The sequence below is a fragment of the Bombina bombina genome, chromosome 5 (genome assembly GCF_027579735.1).
Source record: "Bombina bombina isolate aBomBom1 chromosome 5, aBomBom1.pri, whole genome shotgun sequence".
Lineage (NCBI taxonomy): Eukaryota > Metazoa > Chordata > Amphibia > Anura > Bombinatoridae > Bombina > Bombina bombina.
The window spans coordinates 894,540,114-894,557,718 of NC_069503.1; the positions used below are offsets into that span (position 1 = coordinate 894,540,114).

Here is a 17,605-nt window from a genome sequence, read left to right on the forward strand (position 1 = left end):
CAAACTTATGGTATCAGTAAGGATCTGAGTATGGAGTATATGTAAGATTTATGTACTGAGATGCTACAGGAATTTTGCCGTCCCATACAAATTCAGTCCCACATTGGGGCCCACATAGAGATTATATATGTAAAACAGACATTAGGTACCCCAATTCGAACAGATGCTAATGAGTATAGGTATCTCTATAGGTGGGACTTATATATCCAAAGGGGGGCGCTGCTTTCATTTATCTAAATAAAGATGAAGAGGTGCCTAAAAATGTTTATATAATAGTCAGATGCTTCATTAACTTTAATAGCTAAATATAGTATTTTGTAAATTGTGTTGAGATTACATAAAGAGAATTAACAGAGCATACCAATAATGACTATATCTGTTGTAGCAGTAAGCTAGTGTACATCCACATCTAAGCATATACCTGTATAAGTGTTCCCACTGTACATCTGACTAATAACATTTCCTTTCTTTGCATCAGATTCTTAGCATGAATGCAGTACTGCTGAGTTCTGGAACAATAGTGGCAGCTGGGAGAGAACCTTTTAAGCCTGCAAATTATGATTCTGAAAGGGAATTTCTACCTAATAAATTACCTGGGATCTCCAGTCGTGTGTTTCCAAAATCAAAATCAAAACCAGAAATGAAAACCCGTGAGTGAAATTTATTTAACTACTATGTAACATCAGTATCATTGTTTAAAAAAAAAAAAAAAAGCTACCAATGGCCATTTCAGAGCAAAGAAAAACCTAATTTGGACATGTCTGCATTACTAGTACCTTGTATTTATACATATAAAGCCTGAAAAGTTCTTTTACAGAATATCTTTCTTTTATTTTTGGTGTAAAATATACTATAAAAAACTGCTCTGAAGTAGTAATATATGTGCAATTTCAAATAAGGGGGTTGTCCAACCTATTATCTAGAGCAAACAATGCAAACCGCTGAAGCGTTTTTTTCCAGTGTAGTATTCCACATATTTAAATTTATAACACACTGAAGGATATGTCTTAGTCCTGTCCTAACTTTGTAACAGAACTGTTAACTTACCCACAATCTGCACATAAACATTTATTGATTAAAGGGACATGAAACTCAAAAATCTTCTTTTGTGTTTTTTTTTTTTTTTTAAACAGACCACGTCATTTTGTTATCTTGATATTCTTTGTTAAATAGATACCTAGGTAGGTGATTTACTCATGGCTGGTGCACCACATAGCAGGAAAAACTGCTGACATTAGTGCTCTTGCAAATGTACAACATTTTTGGAAAACTGCTACTATATAATTCTGTAGTCACATGCATGCTCCTAAATTTACCTCCATGTAAAAAAAGATACCAAGAGAGCAAATAAAATTTGATAATAGGAGTGAATAGGAAAGTTGTTTAAAATGGTTTGCGCTGTCTGATTACCAAAAGAAAAACATGGTTTTCATGTCCTTTTTTTAAGCTAGGTCAAAATCCTAGGGCAGAATCTATGCTAAACTATTGTAGGGAAATGCCACATATATTTGTACTTTCCACTACTTTCAATGAGAAGTTTAAAAGTCTTTTTTCACAGCATCTCAATCTGGGCTAGCTATACATCACTTGCATGTGGGGGTGAAACTATGCAGAAGGATCAAACATGATTTATTTACTGTTTGAGTTAAAGGGGCAGTAAACACCTTGTCACTACAATATTTTTCTACAGACTTACAATAAATAAACATATTAGTTGAGTCTTAAAGGGACATTAAACCCAATTTTTTTCTTTCATGATTTAGATAGAGAATACCATTTTAAACAACTTTCTAATTTACTTCAATTGTCTAATTTGCTTCATTCTCTTGATATTCTTTCCTGAAAAGCATATCTAGATAGGCTCAGTAGCTTCTGATTGGTAGCTACACATAGATGCCTCATGTGATTGGCTCACCAATGTGCATTGCTATTTCTTTAACAAAGGATATCTAAAGATTGCAGCAAATTAGATAATAGAAGTAAATTGGAATGTTGTTTAAAATTGTATTCTCTATCTGAATCGTGAAAGAAAATTTTGGGGTTTAATGGTCCTTTAAAATGTTTAGAATGCATTAACATCTTGTTTTCTATGATTGTTTTTCAATAGACAAACTGTAACCACGACTTGCCTTAATAGGAGTAGCCATTGTCATGTTTTTAGGTAATAGTTTTGCAGTTTGTATTCTTACTACTTCTGCTGATGCCAAACAGAGACAGATTTGTGGTGGAGTTAGGCTTGTGAAGACTGGCATGTACAATTTGAGTTCTTAGGAATTTAGAACCCACAATTTTCAGATTTAAATTGCAGGTGTGGGCAAAATAAATAATACAAGTATAGTGCAGAGTTGTTTTACTATGCATTTACTATGCATATTTCACCACAATTTACTCAACTCAGCTCCTCCACTGATATTAGCCCTTCGCGTATTTACCCCTAACCTCACCTGTTTGGGCCAAACTACAACCACAGAGCTATAGACAATCTCAGCATCATCAAATTACCTGCTGTAATTTACAGAATGTAATTGTCATTCTTCAGCCACCTCTAGTCAGATTAAGAAGTCCTTTGTATCCATCTTCTTTGTGTTCCACTCTACTTACAATGGATTTGTAAAAAATGATGGCCCACTCTACTGGTGGTTCAATAATAATAAAAAGATTAGAACAGCTAACTTGATCAGTTTTGACAGTAAGCCTGTCTATTTACAATTCTAATTGGAAATATGATCAGCCTATTAAGATTAGGTAAATTATTTATATAGACCATGGTGTGAACACTACCAACACGGGACCTGTTGCTGCTAACCTGAAGAGACTGATAAATGTAGATTTTCTACAACAATTTGTGGGCAATCAGAATGACTATTTAATTATAACATTTATTTTTGGATTATGATTAGGCAACAGCTGGGGTGGTTTCTTTTTTGAAGGAAAATTGTGTAGTGGGTGGTACCGATTTTGCGGTAAATGTTAGGAAGATTTCACTAAAGGCAGCATTAATTATCTCAGTAATCAGGTAGGAGGGAACCTATACGCCTTGGGTGTGTGTATTGTAGCAGAGGTAATATGGGTAGTGGGCCATGGGTTCGGTTTGGGCAGATATGGATAAAGTTATTATTAGTGTGTGTGCATGCGTGGGGGGGGGGCAGTAGTTAACATATGTACCAGTGTTTTTGCAAAAGGCATCAGAAACTCCTTAGCAGGCTAATGGCTGTGAACAACCACAGTTATCTGATATTGAGTATGAAACAAAATGCAAGATGTTGCTCTTTGCAGCTGTCTCATTTTTGTCTCCCCAATGTGTGTGTTTGGATTTATCTATATATAGAGGGGTATTTCATTACGAAAATACTTATCAGAAGCTGTTTTTACAAAGGATTTTTTTGTATCCAATCAACAGTATGTCTTAAACTATTTTAACTGGTTTTACAAGTAGGTAAATTGTCTGTTAATTAATGGTGATAACATTAACTATGCTAATCTATTTGTTGCTTCCAATATGTTTTAATATTATCCTTATGCTTTCTTGTACTTACTTCTTAATTTTGTCTCTTTGCTTTCTTTTCATGACTTCTTCTCTGCTGCTGTCTTCTCACCTGGACAATCTGAATACGTAAATTATTTCATTATTTTCCCCTGGTCTTTCTGTCAATTTTGCTTTGCTAACATCTCATGTTAGCATTAGAAACTGATGAAAATATTTTTGCATGCACCAATGGTCAAGAGTATTCACTTTCATCTGATAAAATATGGATCAAGGGAAATAACGTTATAGATTATTCTTACATACCACAAAATGAAATAAGTCTCACTGAACACTGGCCAAATTCTGGGGAAGAACTCCCTGTAATATCTCCTGGGGACAACATAGAGAAATCAGTGCATTTGAATTCAGATGGTACCATGACTGTAGAAATGAAAGTTCGCTTCAAGATAAAAGAAGATGAAACCATTAATTGGTCCACCACAGTTAGTCGGTCTGATTTATCTTATTGCAAAAGAAGGCCAAGAAGTTCTTTAGAAAACCCACATGTTCAACTAGTTGGTAAAAGTGAAACTGGGAATAACCTCCAAGAAGTACCAACAACTGAAGAAGAAAATGGGTATAAGTCTGTTGTAGAATCATATCAGTCTGAGGTCAAGAATCCTGAAGTAAATCTAAACTTACACCAATCATTTTCTAGTAAAAAAGAAAAGACTAATTTCTATAGGCCTCCTACTCCTGGTCTCAGAAGAACTAAAACTCAAGAAAGAAGGATATTTCTTAAAAATAATAGAAGGGTATCAGAGGGAAATATAAAAGAACAGATCAGAAACATTTCGTACAGCAAAGAAAATGAGCAAGATGAACACCATTTTGTAGGAGATATTGCAGATCAGCAAATTAAGGCAATTGCTGACCATTCTGATTGTAAACACAATAGGGATAACAGTGAAAGAATTGTAATGAGAAATAGCAATAGAACAGTTATGTCATCAAGTGTAAAAGAAGAGAGTTTTAAGTTATCAGACACCACAAGCAAGGAATTGTTACAAGGAAACATAGCAGGCAAAACATCCATGAGAAAATGTGACTTTACATCAGAGAGAAATGATTATGTGGCATTCCCTGGAACCAACCAACGCGATAGACCACACACATCAGGAAAACATATTTCCCATCCAGATGAATTTAAATTTAAAGAAATTAAAAGATCAGTAAGTGCTTCAGTTACATTTTCAGAGTCCTCAAAACTCTCAAAAGAAGAATCACATGGCAAAGAAGATTCAGTTGAGCCAGATGGTAGCACAGTAACACAAATAGCAATGTCACCACACTGTGAGTACTCTTGCGAAACACAGCTTGTGACAACTGATTATCCATCCAACTTCTCAAGGGACCAAATCAAGAGTACCTTGGGAGAAAATGACTCTGTTAGTAGTGACAATCAGTCTGCAAAGTCTACAGGAGAAAAGAAGAAAAATAAATATATTAGGGATAAAATAAAACAAAAAGATCATAATAAAAACGAAGAGATTAATTATATAGAATGTATTTCCCATAATAGAGCACATTTATCCAACAATCATTGTGATAGCATTTCTGCTGCATCATCCATGTTATTTGACAGTACCAAATGTGCTGAAGAAATCCAGACAGTAAACATGATAACAGCACAGGAATTTCTTTCCACAAGTCTACTACATTCTAATGTAGATACTGTAAAGAAATTAAAAGGGAATAAACAAATGGCAGAGGTGAAGCCAAGGTCAATTAAAAAAATAAATGAATCAATGATATCACATGATGATAAGAATGAAAGCACAAAAATAGAAAAAGAAATCAGCAAGGATTATACCACAACAAGTAAAGGAAAGACTGATTATAATGACAGCCTCCCTACAGGAGACTCAGTTGTTCACCCCAATGATCAGATTCAGTATCCTGTAACAAATAATCACCAAAAAAAAGACCAGATGCCAAGAAAGTCTGCTAAAATGTCAAAGAATGACAACGAATTGTCAAAGAAGCAAAAACCCCAAAAGAAGAAAACAAAAAACAGTAAACAATCTGGTAAAATAAAAACAGGTATTTCAGAAAGTTTAGGTACAACACAAGCTACTGATTATCAAGTTGTCAATAACACACTTGACAGCTACGTTCAGAACTGGCTTAAAAACATACTCCCAAATGTACCTTTGCCTATAATTCAATTGCAGGGAAAACAATTAATTTCTTCAACAAGTAACCAAGATGATAAATCTGATGAAATGAAGAAGTTAAATGAAAATAGTGTAAATGTAAATACAACAAGTAGTAAACCAATGAGCAATGGTGAGAAAGCAACAGGTAGGCTGGAAACCATTCAATTTGAATCAACTACTGGAAAAGACATGTTTATCCAGCAAAATGGATCACTGGATGAAGATACATTTTCTGTTTTGATGGATAAAAGTAATGACTTAACAGAATTATTTGCCCAGCAAATTACTGATTTTGAATACAATATCTTCAGTGGTGGAAGTAAAATGGAAGAATTGATTAAGTGGTTGACTAATTATCAGATTATAAACATATCACAAAAAAAGGCTAGCACAGATGCTGCTGTGCAGGTTGAGGCTGACGTAGGTGACACAGAAAAACATTGTTCACCAAAACATGACTGTAATGAAGGTCAATTCAGTCAGCAGCTAAAAAATTCTCCTATTAAAACTCAAAATGCAAAATCAAAGCATTTTGAAAAATCTTTAAGTGTTCCAGGTAGTTCTTCCATAGCAACTAACTCATCATCTCAACTCCTTCTAGCCTGGTTAATAGTTCTTAATGTAAAACAGGGCATGAAGCACATACAAGAAGATATATCCCAAAGTTCTTCTACTGGCTCTGTAATATTTACATTGCTGCAATCTTTGAAAAAGATTGCTATTGTGGAAAGAGCAGATGACTTGAAAGCAGCCATTATACAGTTACAAGAGTCTGTATTCAAGCATGATCTAGAAATACAGAACCCAACAAGTATATGTGACAAACCACTTACTAACCATTTTCAATGTGTTCCACATGTAATGAAAAAGAGTGATATTGAAACTGAAAACAATACAAGTAACACTATAAATAAAGGAAAAATAGATGTAGCCCATAACATGGAAGATTTATGTGAAAAGTTAGATTTTTGTCAAAATCTTACAAAAAATAATTTACTTGATGAAAACAAGGATGAGTTAGAATTATTTAGAACTCCATTTGATGAAGGTCTTTCAACTGTTTACTGTAAAAATATCTCTTCTTCGAAACCTGAGAATGTAGAAGAACACAATGATAGTGTGGTTAAATCAGATGAGTCCTCAATAAATAGCTTAAATTATTGCTTGGAAAAACAAAACAAATCACATGTTGAACCAATTTCAAAATCAGTAGCTGAAGTTAGTTCAGAGTTACTTTCAAGCAATTTATCGCAAACATGTTCAGTTTCACCCACACCAGATGTGGAATCAAGTGATTTTTCTACCAAGAAGATCTCTAAAGTAAAAAAGATGGTACAAGAACTAGAGCAAAGAAAATACCCTTCTCAAATGTTTGAATGTCAGAAGTGTTTACAAAGTCCTAATTCTTCTGACTGGTCAGATTACAGACAAGACAGTGAGGAAAGTCTCCATAGTAATACTTTGAGAACGTCTAGTGACATTTTGACTGAAAGTGGGGAGGAACAATTGCAAGAGAAACCCCATAAAACAGGGTTTGTAAAACGAGCTATTGAAAGGCTTTATGGCAAAGCAGAATCTAAGCCCAAGTCTTCCAGTAGCCCAACATTTCCTGTAAATAATATTAATGAAAAGATGGTTTGTAGTCAAACTGATCTATCTTCAGGAAAAGTAAATACATTAAGGTCCCAACCAAGTTCAAGTAAAAGTCTTAAAATGAACACACAGGAATATAAAAAAAACAGGTTTGGAGGGGCTATTGAATACAAAACCATTTCCCAACACTGTGACTCTAGTCATGCATTAAAAAATAAAGGGGGTATTTATAAAAGTAACCAAGAAACAGATGGTGTGCTCATTGATAAAGGTCGGTGGTTGCTCAAGGAAAATCATTTAATAAGGCGATCACCACCAGAAATAACTAGCATGTATGGGCATTTAGACACAACTTCAGCAGACACTTTTCTTGACAATACCAGTGATGAATTGCCTTACCCAAATTCTCTTTGCAAAATGAATCAGCAACTGCCACTAGCTGAGGTATCCTCATCAGAAATTGAAGATATGGTTAGGCCTCATAGATGCCATTACTTTAACATGCCTCATGGAAGTGATTCAGAACCATTTAGTGATGCATCCCACTTTAAATCAAAAATAAGGCCCAATACATCAGGTGGTGTAGTTAGAAGCAAGACCCATGACACAGTCTCACTAGAATCACGCACAGCACCTGCAAAAAGGAGCTGTGAGATTTCTGGGAGTTTTCCATCTTTTACCACAGTAGATTTGCATTTTTCTGAAAACAAAGTACATCCATTACTTCAGTCTAAATGTGAGAGGGCTAATGAAGGTGAACCTTCTAGTTGTAGCCGCACAAGAAGCCAAGTAAGAGAACAAGATTCTTTAGATAAGCTTCAGGTAATTTGTGGTCAGCACTGTCCAATCTTAACTGCAGTCATTACACCTATTTATGAAGAAAACAGAGGTTTTGTATATCGTAGATCATCTGACATTGAAAATTTAATGTTTTTAAATTATTTTACCAAAAATGAAAACTGTCAGCAATCAATAAACAGGGGCACATTCACAGATGAAAATAACAATGTGTCAAGGCTCAATACTCTTTTGTTTACAAAAAACTTTCAAAAGATTTATATGAAAATGCTATCATTACTAAGTACCAAAGGAGTCTTACAGGAAACTAAAACAAATGGTAACAAAGTGGACAAATACTTCCTTAATGCACACACCTGTTTGCCACTGTTGATGACTAATGACAGTTCAACAAAGCAAGGTTACAAACAGCTTGCAAACAATGTATTTCCACAATTTATGTATATAACTAACGATGAAAATAACAACATAATATATCACTGTTCACAATTGTATTAAACATGGAAGCTTAATTTTATATAAACATTTAGTTAAATCAGACAAAAACAAAAAAGAAGTCTAAATTTAAATATTGATGTTTGGCAAAGAAACAAAAGAATCATATTGTTTGATCATTTTAATTTGTATCTGGAGACTTAACTGCTTAGAATATCTTCTGTTTTCCATCTGTAAATTAAATTGTATGTAAGGTTCTATATACGATTATAGATAATTTACCTAAATTTTAGAGTCTGGGGACTGAGCAATGGATGATCCTTTAAAAGTGGAATATAATTATAATTATGTCCATTGAGATTTTTTTAAGGATTCTGCACTATATTTGTTTGGAAGCTATTTGATGCTCCTGTAACCTTAAAGGGACACTGTAGCCAAAAATTTTCTTTTGTGATTCAGATTGAGCATAAAATTGTAAGCAACTTTCTAATTTACTCCTATTATCAATTTTTCTTCATTCTCTTGGTATCTTTATTTGAAATGCAAGAATGTAAGTTTAGATGCCGGCCCATTTTTGGTGAACAACCTGGGTTGTCCTTGCTGATTGGTGAATAAATTCATCCACCAATAAAAAAGTGCTGTCCAGAGTACTGAAACCAAAAAAAAAGCTTAGATGCCTTCTTTTTCAAATAATGATAGCAAGAGAACGAAGAAAAATTGATAATAGGAGTAAATTAGAAATTTGCTTAAAATTGCATGCTCTTTCTGAATTACTAAATAAAAAATTTGGATTCAGTGTCCCTTTAACTATCACTACAAGGCTAGTTTTCTTATCAATCAACCAACTGTGGCTTAAAGATATTTGCTTCCTTTCTTTAAATTATACTTTATCCTCTAAACTTTGTTGAATGAGGTGTTTTTTGGCTCTTCCATTCTGTATAATTATGAAATATTTCTAACCATTTTATACACAACTTGAATTTTGGTTAAAAAGTACTACAAATATTTTACAACTTATATGTGCCTATATATTTGGAGTTTATAAAGTTCATAATTATTTAGATCTTTTACTATATTCTCCTTAACAAATCTAGACATTTAATAGTTTTAAAGCTACAGTGTATAAAATATATAATTTTATATAAATTGACAGAGAGAATCTGAGAATACAAATAAAGCTAATCTGGTTCTGAAAGATTTAATAATGGATGACTTGAGAACAGTGTCTTTTGATGAAAGTGCTATGGCAATTGCAAATTGCATTTCAAAATTCGACTTTGCACTAGCAAATATTAATAAACATAGGGCCAGATTACTAGATTTAGCGTAAATGTTTGCGCTCAAGCGATATTGGGTTTTCGCTTTGGTTTGTGCGCAGGTTAAATTGCACTGGCATTACAATTTGGAAGTAAATGCAATCACTTTAGTGTGATTCAAGTTAACCCTCGTCGGCTTAGCTCGTCCTCAGAGCTCTGGTTAACTGTATTCCAAAACAAAAAAGAGTCACAAAACACATCAAAAATGCATTACAAAGTACACTTACAGTACACTCATAATAACACCATCTATTATCAATTATTTAAAAAAAAATATTCCCCAAAAAAGTTACAAGAGCTCAAAGATATGAGGTCTCAGATGTAAGGAAAAAAAAGCAGGCAGAAGCTTTAACATTGAGATACATAATATACATCTCTAAAGATGTATATGTATGTATATACAGTATATGTGTCTCTATATGTGTACAGATGTATTTATATGTGTATATATCTATTTACAGACAAATATGCACATAAATACATATGTTCACACACACACGCACACATATCTATACTGTATATATATATATATATATATATATATATATATATATATATATATACTGTATGTATATATGTATATATTTATATATATATATTTATATATATAATTATATATATATATATATATATATATATATATATATATATATGTGCATTGGAGTCCTATGTAGTTCAGCAGATGAAAGCATGAAAAAACATATTTATGCCATATTCATATATAATAAAGTGTTTAATAATGTATTTAATCTAAATATTTCACATTCCAATGTTCAGATATATGTAGAGATATGTATTTATGAATCAATAGAACATATTCTGCTATGTGAAGAATATTGGAATGTGAAATATTCATATTTTCAGGTGTGGTTAGATTATCAACGACCTGAGAACAGTGTCTTATGATGAAAGTGCTATGGCAATCGAAATTTTACTCACAAATATTATTAAATATAGGGTCAGATTACGAGTTTTTTTTATTTATGCCATATTCGTATATATAATAAAGTGTTTAACAATGTATTTAATCTAAGTATTTCACATTCTAATGTTCAGTGATATGTATTTATGAATAAATAGAACATATTCTGCTATGTGAAGAATATTGGAATGTGAAATAGCGTACAAGAGAAAATGCGATCAGGTTTGTGCGTGAGTTGGGTGTTAGGTTTTTTCCCCACTTTTTTTCTCCATTGACTTCTATGGGGGAATAGGTTATCGCACGCGTGATATTCTAAGTTTGGCTTTTTGCATGCAATAACTTTTTTACTTTCAACTCATAATACCAGCGCAACCAGACGCGCACAAAAAGTTTACTTCTAGCACAATTAGTGCTCTAGCAAAAGGGCTAAATAGCGCTCCACTCATAATCTGGACTATAGAGTTTTTCCACATGCAACTAAAACATTTTTAACAATCTAATCAAATGTGAAATATAAGTAGTGAATTTACTGATGAAGTAGCTGAATACATTTTAGAAATCTAAAACAAAATCAGGGTATTTAGCACATTTATTGCAATCATTTATTTTAGACAATAGAAATGATACATTACTTTGCCAGTGCAAACTTTCCGTTAGTTTTAACATATATTGTTTTACTGTAATGTATTACTTTTATAATAGTGAACTAGTAGTTAAAAAATGAAAGCACATTCATAATAATTCTGACAAACAGAAGCTGTGACATTGAAAGATAATACAAACTTTTATATGATTTTATAATATAATGCTATTTTAACCTCCAAATGAAATGCTAAATTTTCTCTCCCATATTCATGGTCATGGTGCTTGCATTTTATTAAACACGTGAAATGTTTATTTTCTTTGTAAATATTGTCTCATGGACTATTAATGTTACATTTGTATTATGATATGTCTTTTTGTTTGCAAATAAATGAATTGCATAAACCTTTAAAGATGTAATAATTTAAAAAAAACTATTTAGTATATGGGAAATGTCAAAATTTTGTCTTACAACTTTAGCACAATGAGCACGGAAGACTGATGTATGAAGATCATTTTCAAAATATGACATAAAATTATTCAATGATAAAGAGTTCCAGTAAAACTTTCTAAAAATCTATTTATTAAAATCAGATAATTACCCTTATGTACATGGCTGGATTGGGAATAAAAAGAAGTCCTGAAAAAAATTGAAGACCGGCCCTATTTTCTGTTGAGTCTAAATAATACACATGCCCTATTTTACTCAAGGGGTTAACTGAGATATGCCTCCCCCCAATATTTTTTTTCAGAATTAAATAATAGTTTGTAATAACAATATGAAAATGTCAATTTGTGAAATATCCGTGAAACTATAAGTACAGAACATGGGTGGGTAAGCCCCAAGTACGTTTAATAGACCAGGTTTTCTCTACTCACTATTGGCTCAGTCACAATGAATATGATTAGTCTACTACATGTTTACTACACTTCTATGACAGTACAACATTCAGAGACTGCATTATATTTTATATATTACATTATATTATTTCTAAACTCATTTAATTTAAATTTAATCCAAACCCTGGGAAAAAATATATGGGATAGCCCTGATTTATACTATGCCTTTAGCTCCACTGGTGCATCATCTAGCTGTGCAGTGTCCCATATCGGAAAGTTTAAATAAAATGAGGCCGCTTGACAAAGTAAAGTTTGCATAAACTTTTAGACTTTTCAATTTATCAAAGAGCTTTTTTAAAGCATCAGCTTTTTTTTATTTTATTAAATTAAGCAAAATATCCGTTATGGAATTTTTAGTATGAAAACATATGTTCACTATAAAAAACTTTCTCAATAAACAAACATTGTAGATTGTAAGTTCCCATGGGAATAGGGCCCTTAATTCCTTCAGTATGTGTTTGCAAAATTTTGTCTTGTCTCTTACAAATTCTATATCATTGTTATATTTAAATTAATTGTACCCATGGACAGCGCTGCGTAATATGTTGGCGCTTTATAAATAAAGTATAATAATAATAATTAGCTTGAAATGTCGTAGAAAACAGGTAGATGCTTCCTATAGTAAATATTGCTCACAATTACATGGCAAGTAGAGTAGGTAACATTTTATTACATAATAAATACTTCTTTGTGAGCTTATAAACAAGGAGGGTGTATATACCGATTGTATATATTTTGCAATATAAGCTTTATAATTTCTCTTGCCTTTCTTATTATGGCATAACATTCTTTATATTACTCATTTTTATTGTAAAACACTACTACTTAGATGTTTTGTTTTTTTTAATTCAGAAATGTTAGACCAGATGCATATTTACCTAAAAGCACCATATTTAGTACCAATGTTACACGAAAATAGTATCTGCCAAATAAGATGTTAGCTTCGTAGACAAGGGTGAATGGAGAAAGTACCATTTGGAGAATACACTAATAGCACTCAGACAGTCTATAATGTCAAGTAATCACATATCTAAATAATGGCAATACACTAGTGGGTTGGGACAGAGTTCGCCTATATAATTAAAACATAACTTTTAATAAAACGCAAAATAAAAACTGGGAAATACAATTAAAAACTCCAACTAATATGGAGGATACCTTGATACGTACAATAACAAATAGAGTACCTATATATACTGATATCAAGTAATAAAGGGATATTATATAGGTGTATAAGTGTGATTGGTGTAATTCTTAAGCTGAATCAAATACAGGGAGAGGAAGTTACAACAAAGGAAATGTGTTGGAACTCACAATCACATTAGTCCAGTTTCAAAGGGAAAATGGATTAAAGTCAAATGCTCCTATATATGGAGCCTCAGCTGATAAGAAAGTTTTCAGCAGAATGCTGTATACTTTGTTCCCTGAGAAATTAATGGACTGTGTGGATCACAACAAGATAGTAAAAGTGTATGTAAACTAAAACGAGGCTATAGTATAGTATTGTATGAACTCTCTCAAATAAAAATGAATAGTAAATAACAAATGGTTACAATAATTGTAGATCATATTAACAATTTAGCTCCACCGCAATAACGTATCTGCTTATATGAATGTGTATATTAGTTTTTTTAAAGGTTTGACTTCATTAGTATAAATATGAGATTACAGGGAAAACATAATACGGTCAGGTGCTCCTATGTATAGAGTCTTGTGTTCCCTGGTAGTTAACCAAGTTATCAGTGGATGCTGTGTGTTACATACCCTATAAAGCTTGTATATCATATCACATCAAGAGATTATTGCAGTTAAATGTAACGGTAATGAATGGTAATGATGGAACGATATGTAGGAATACACAATTGGTTAAATCAAATAATGTATAGCTTATAGCAATAAATATTGCAATTCCTACGTTTGTGTAATGTACAAAACCGATACAATCTAACAATAGTAGCACAAATGATTATATATAGAGCCTCAACCTTAGAGTTGGCTGTAAAGTACACCTCTTGTATAGTTCGATAACAGCAGCCTCAATATCATCATCTAATAATCACCCGCTGGCCAGATAGAGGAAGGGGGGGGGTGCATCAATGATATTGGTGATGAGCTATTTGTATATGTTTGTAAATTAGTGCTCCTTACTCTCTATTAAATGCCCAGAGAAAATCATATACGTAGGATAAGGTAGTCTAAAGATAAATCATTCAATAATAGTATCCTCTTAGTTGCCCTAAAAACACAGGAGCTCCCAGACTCACCAATTCCCTAACATGTTTTGCTGCTATCCGGCTTTATCAAAAGGGAAGCTACTTGACGGCTTTATATTGCGTTTTGAAGTGGACTGCTCCTCCTTGTGATGTATACATGATGTACAATTCATTACGTATCACCAACATCCTATCACTATGCCCTCTGCTATTAAGTCATTCGGATAATAAGTATATTCAGCTCGTTATTTGTCTTCAAATTTACAAAGATACTAGAAATAAAAAACAACGAATGTGTTACAATTATTGGACGTATAAAAATAGATGCACTAAAAATATATATAAAATAAGTGCCTATAAGTGATGAAATGAAGATATGACTATTATCATAATAAAGTGTATATAACCAAAAAAGGCTAATAAATCTGAGTGGTTATTAAGTGATGTTTGTGATGTAACAGAAAATAATTCCTTTGTATTAAAAAATAAAGATATAATAGGAGTGTGATAAGTGTGATGGTGATTAATAAAAATAAGAAGAATGAAAGATATGGATAAGCACTGTGAAAAATGACAGTGTGACATGGTGTAGTATTGATCAGTGAAGTGATACACAACAGCAAAAGTGATACAATTTGCACAAACTAGTGCCCTGATGGAGTCAGAAAAACAGAGCCAGGGAAGGGTGGAGGGGAAAAAGGGAGGGGACTGGGGGAAAAAAGATAAATGAAAGGAGGGGGGGAATGGGGGGTGGGGTTTAAAAATTGAGATAAGATACGTTATTAGTTCTATTTTGATAGAGGAATTATGTAAATTCCAAATACTATATATAATAGTAGATGTTATGGAGTTACACGAGACGATAGAATGTGTATCGTCAGAGTATATATACAAAGACAAACCAACTATATTTTATTAGACTTAGTATGAAGATTGTTTTGTCTTAGTCATTATTAGGACACTTGAATATATTGTGGAAATATATGCTTACTTTTCTAATGATCAAATGTTTTAGATATCATTGGGTTACTCTTAGTTGGATTTACAGAGTCTAAAGGTGATAGGTGCTTATGACTCACAAGAATGAGACAGTTATTCTGTTCATTTGGCCCATTTGGGTGAATCAAATTAATTATATATATCCACCTACTTTCAGCACATAACAGTGTTTTCTTTAGGTCACCACCTCTTACACCTAGATTATTTTTTTGCAGTCCAAAGCATTGGAGGTCTAATTGCCTCAATTGATGTACTGAGAGGAAATGTCTAGCAATGGAAGTAATTGTTTTGCCTTCCCGGATATCTTTTTGAGCATTTTTTATGTTTCTTAAGTGCTCTTGTAACCTGATTCTGATTTTTCTAGTGGTCATTCCCACATAGATTTTGTCACATTTACATTGAAGATTATAAATCACCCCTTCGGTGTGACATGTGTGTGATATGTGCATTAATCTTGTGTTTGCCAAACCGATCGGTGATTAAATTATTTTTCTGCATAAAACTACAGGTACTACATGTACCACATTTAAAAGATCCTTGGGTTAATTGTGTTTTTGTTTTGGAGCCTGCAAAGTGGCTTGGACTCACATAAAGCTAGATTTAGAGTTTTGTCGGTAACGACCCGCGTAGCTAACGCATGCTTTTTTTTCCCCGCACCTTTTAAATACTGCTGTTATTGAGAGTTCACAGAAGGGCTGCGTTAGGCTCCAAAAAGGGAGCGTAGAGGCATATTTACCGCCACTGCAACTCTCAATACCCTAACACCTACAAAAAAGCAGCGTTAAGCTCCTAACGCAGCCCCATTGTTTCCTATGGGGAAACAGTTCCTAAGTCTGCACCTAACACCCTAACATGTACCCCGAGTCTAAACACCCCTAACCTTACACTTATTAACTCCTAATCTGCCGCCCCCGCTATCGCTGACCCCTGCATTACACTTTTAACCCCTAATCTGCCGCTCCGTACACCGCCGCCACCTACGTTATCCCTATGTACCCCTAATCTGCTTCCCCTAACACCGCCGACCCCTATATTATATTTATTAACCCCTAATCTGCCGCCCCCAACGTCGCCTCCACCTACCTACAATTATTAACCCCTAATCTGCCGACCGGACCTCACCGCTACTATAATAAAGTTATTAACCCCTAATCCGCCTCACTCCCACCTCAATAACCCTATAATAAATAGTATTAACCCCTAATCTGCTCTCCCTAACATCACCGACACCTAACTTCAAGTATTAACCCCTAATCTGCCGACCGGACCTCACCGCTACTCTAATAAATTTATTAACCCCTAAAGCTAAGTCTAACCCTAACACTAACACGCCCCTAAGTTAAATATAATTTTTATCTAACTAAATAAATTAACTCTTATTAAATAAATTAATCCTATTTAAAACTAAATACTTACCTGTAAAATAAACCCTAATATAGCTACAATATAACGAATAATTATATTGTAGCTATTTTAGGATTTATATTTATTTTACAGGCAACTTTGTATTTATTTTAACCAGGTACAATAGCTATTAAATAGTTAATAACTATTTAATAGCTACCTAGATAAAATAATTACAAAATTACCTGTAAAATAAATCCTAACCTAAGTTACAATTAAACCTAACACTACACTATCAATAAATTAATTAAAATACCTACAATTATCTACAATTAAACCTAACACTACACTATCAATAAATTAATTACATACAATACCTACAAATAAATACAATTAAATAAACTAACTAAAGTACAAAAAATAAAAAAAGAACTGTTACAAAAAATAAAAATATATTTACAAACATTATAAAAATATTACAACAATTTTAAGCTAATTACACCTACTCTAATCCCCCTAATAAAATAACAAAGCCCCCAAAATAAAAAAAAATGCCCTACCCTATTCTAAAATAAAAATAGAAACGCTCTTTTACCTTACCAGCCCTTAAAAGGGCCTTTTGCGGGGCATGCCCCAAAGAATTCTGCTCTTTTGCCTGGAAAAAAAAAATACAATACCCCCCCAACATTACAACCCACCACCCACATACCCCTAATCTAACCCAAACCCCCCTTAAATAAACCTAACACTAAGCCCCTGAAGATCTTCCTACCTTATCTTCACCACGCCGGGTATCACCGATCGGTCCAGAAGATCCT

The 17,605-nt window shown here is 33.1% G+C and overlaps 1 protein-coding gene across 1 annotated transcript in view; it reads left to right on the forward strand.

Annotated features, from left to right (window-relative positions):
- RP1 (RP1 axonemal microtubule associated) overlaps nucleotides 1–17,605 on the forward strand; it is a 550,286-nt gene that overhangs the window by 12,931 nt on the left and 519,750 nt on the right. The window contains exon 2 of the mRNA XM_053715884.1: nucleotides 479–650. Coding sequence (XP_053571859.1) covers nucleotides 479–650 — 172 coding nt within the window. The remainder of the gene's footprint in view (nucleotides 1–478; nucleotides 651–17,605) is intronic.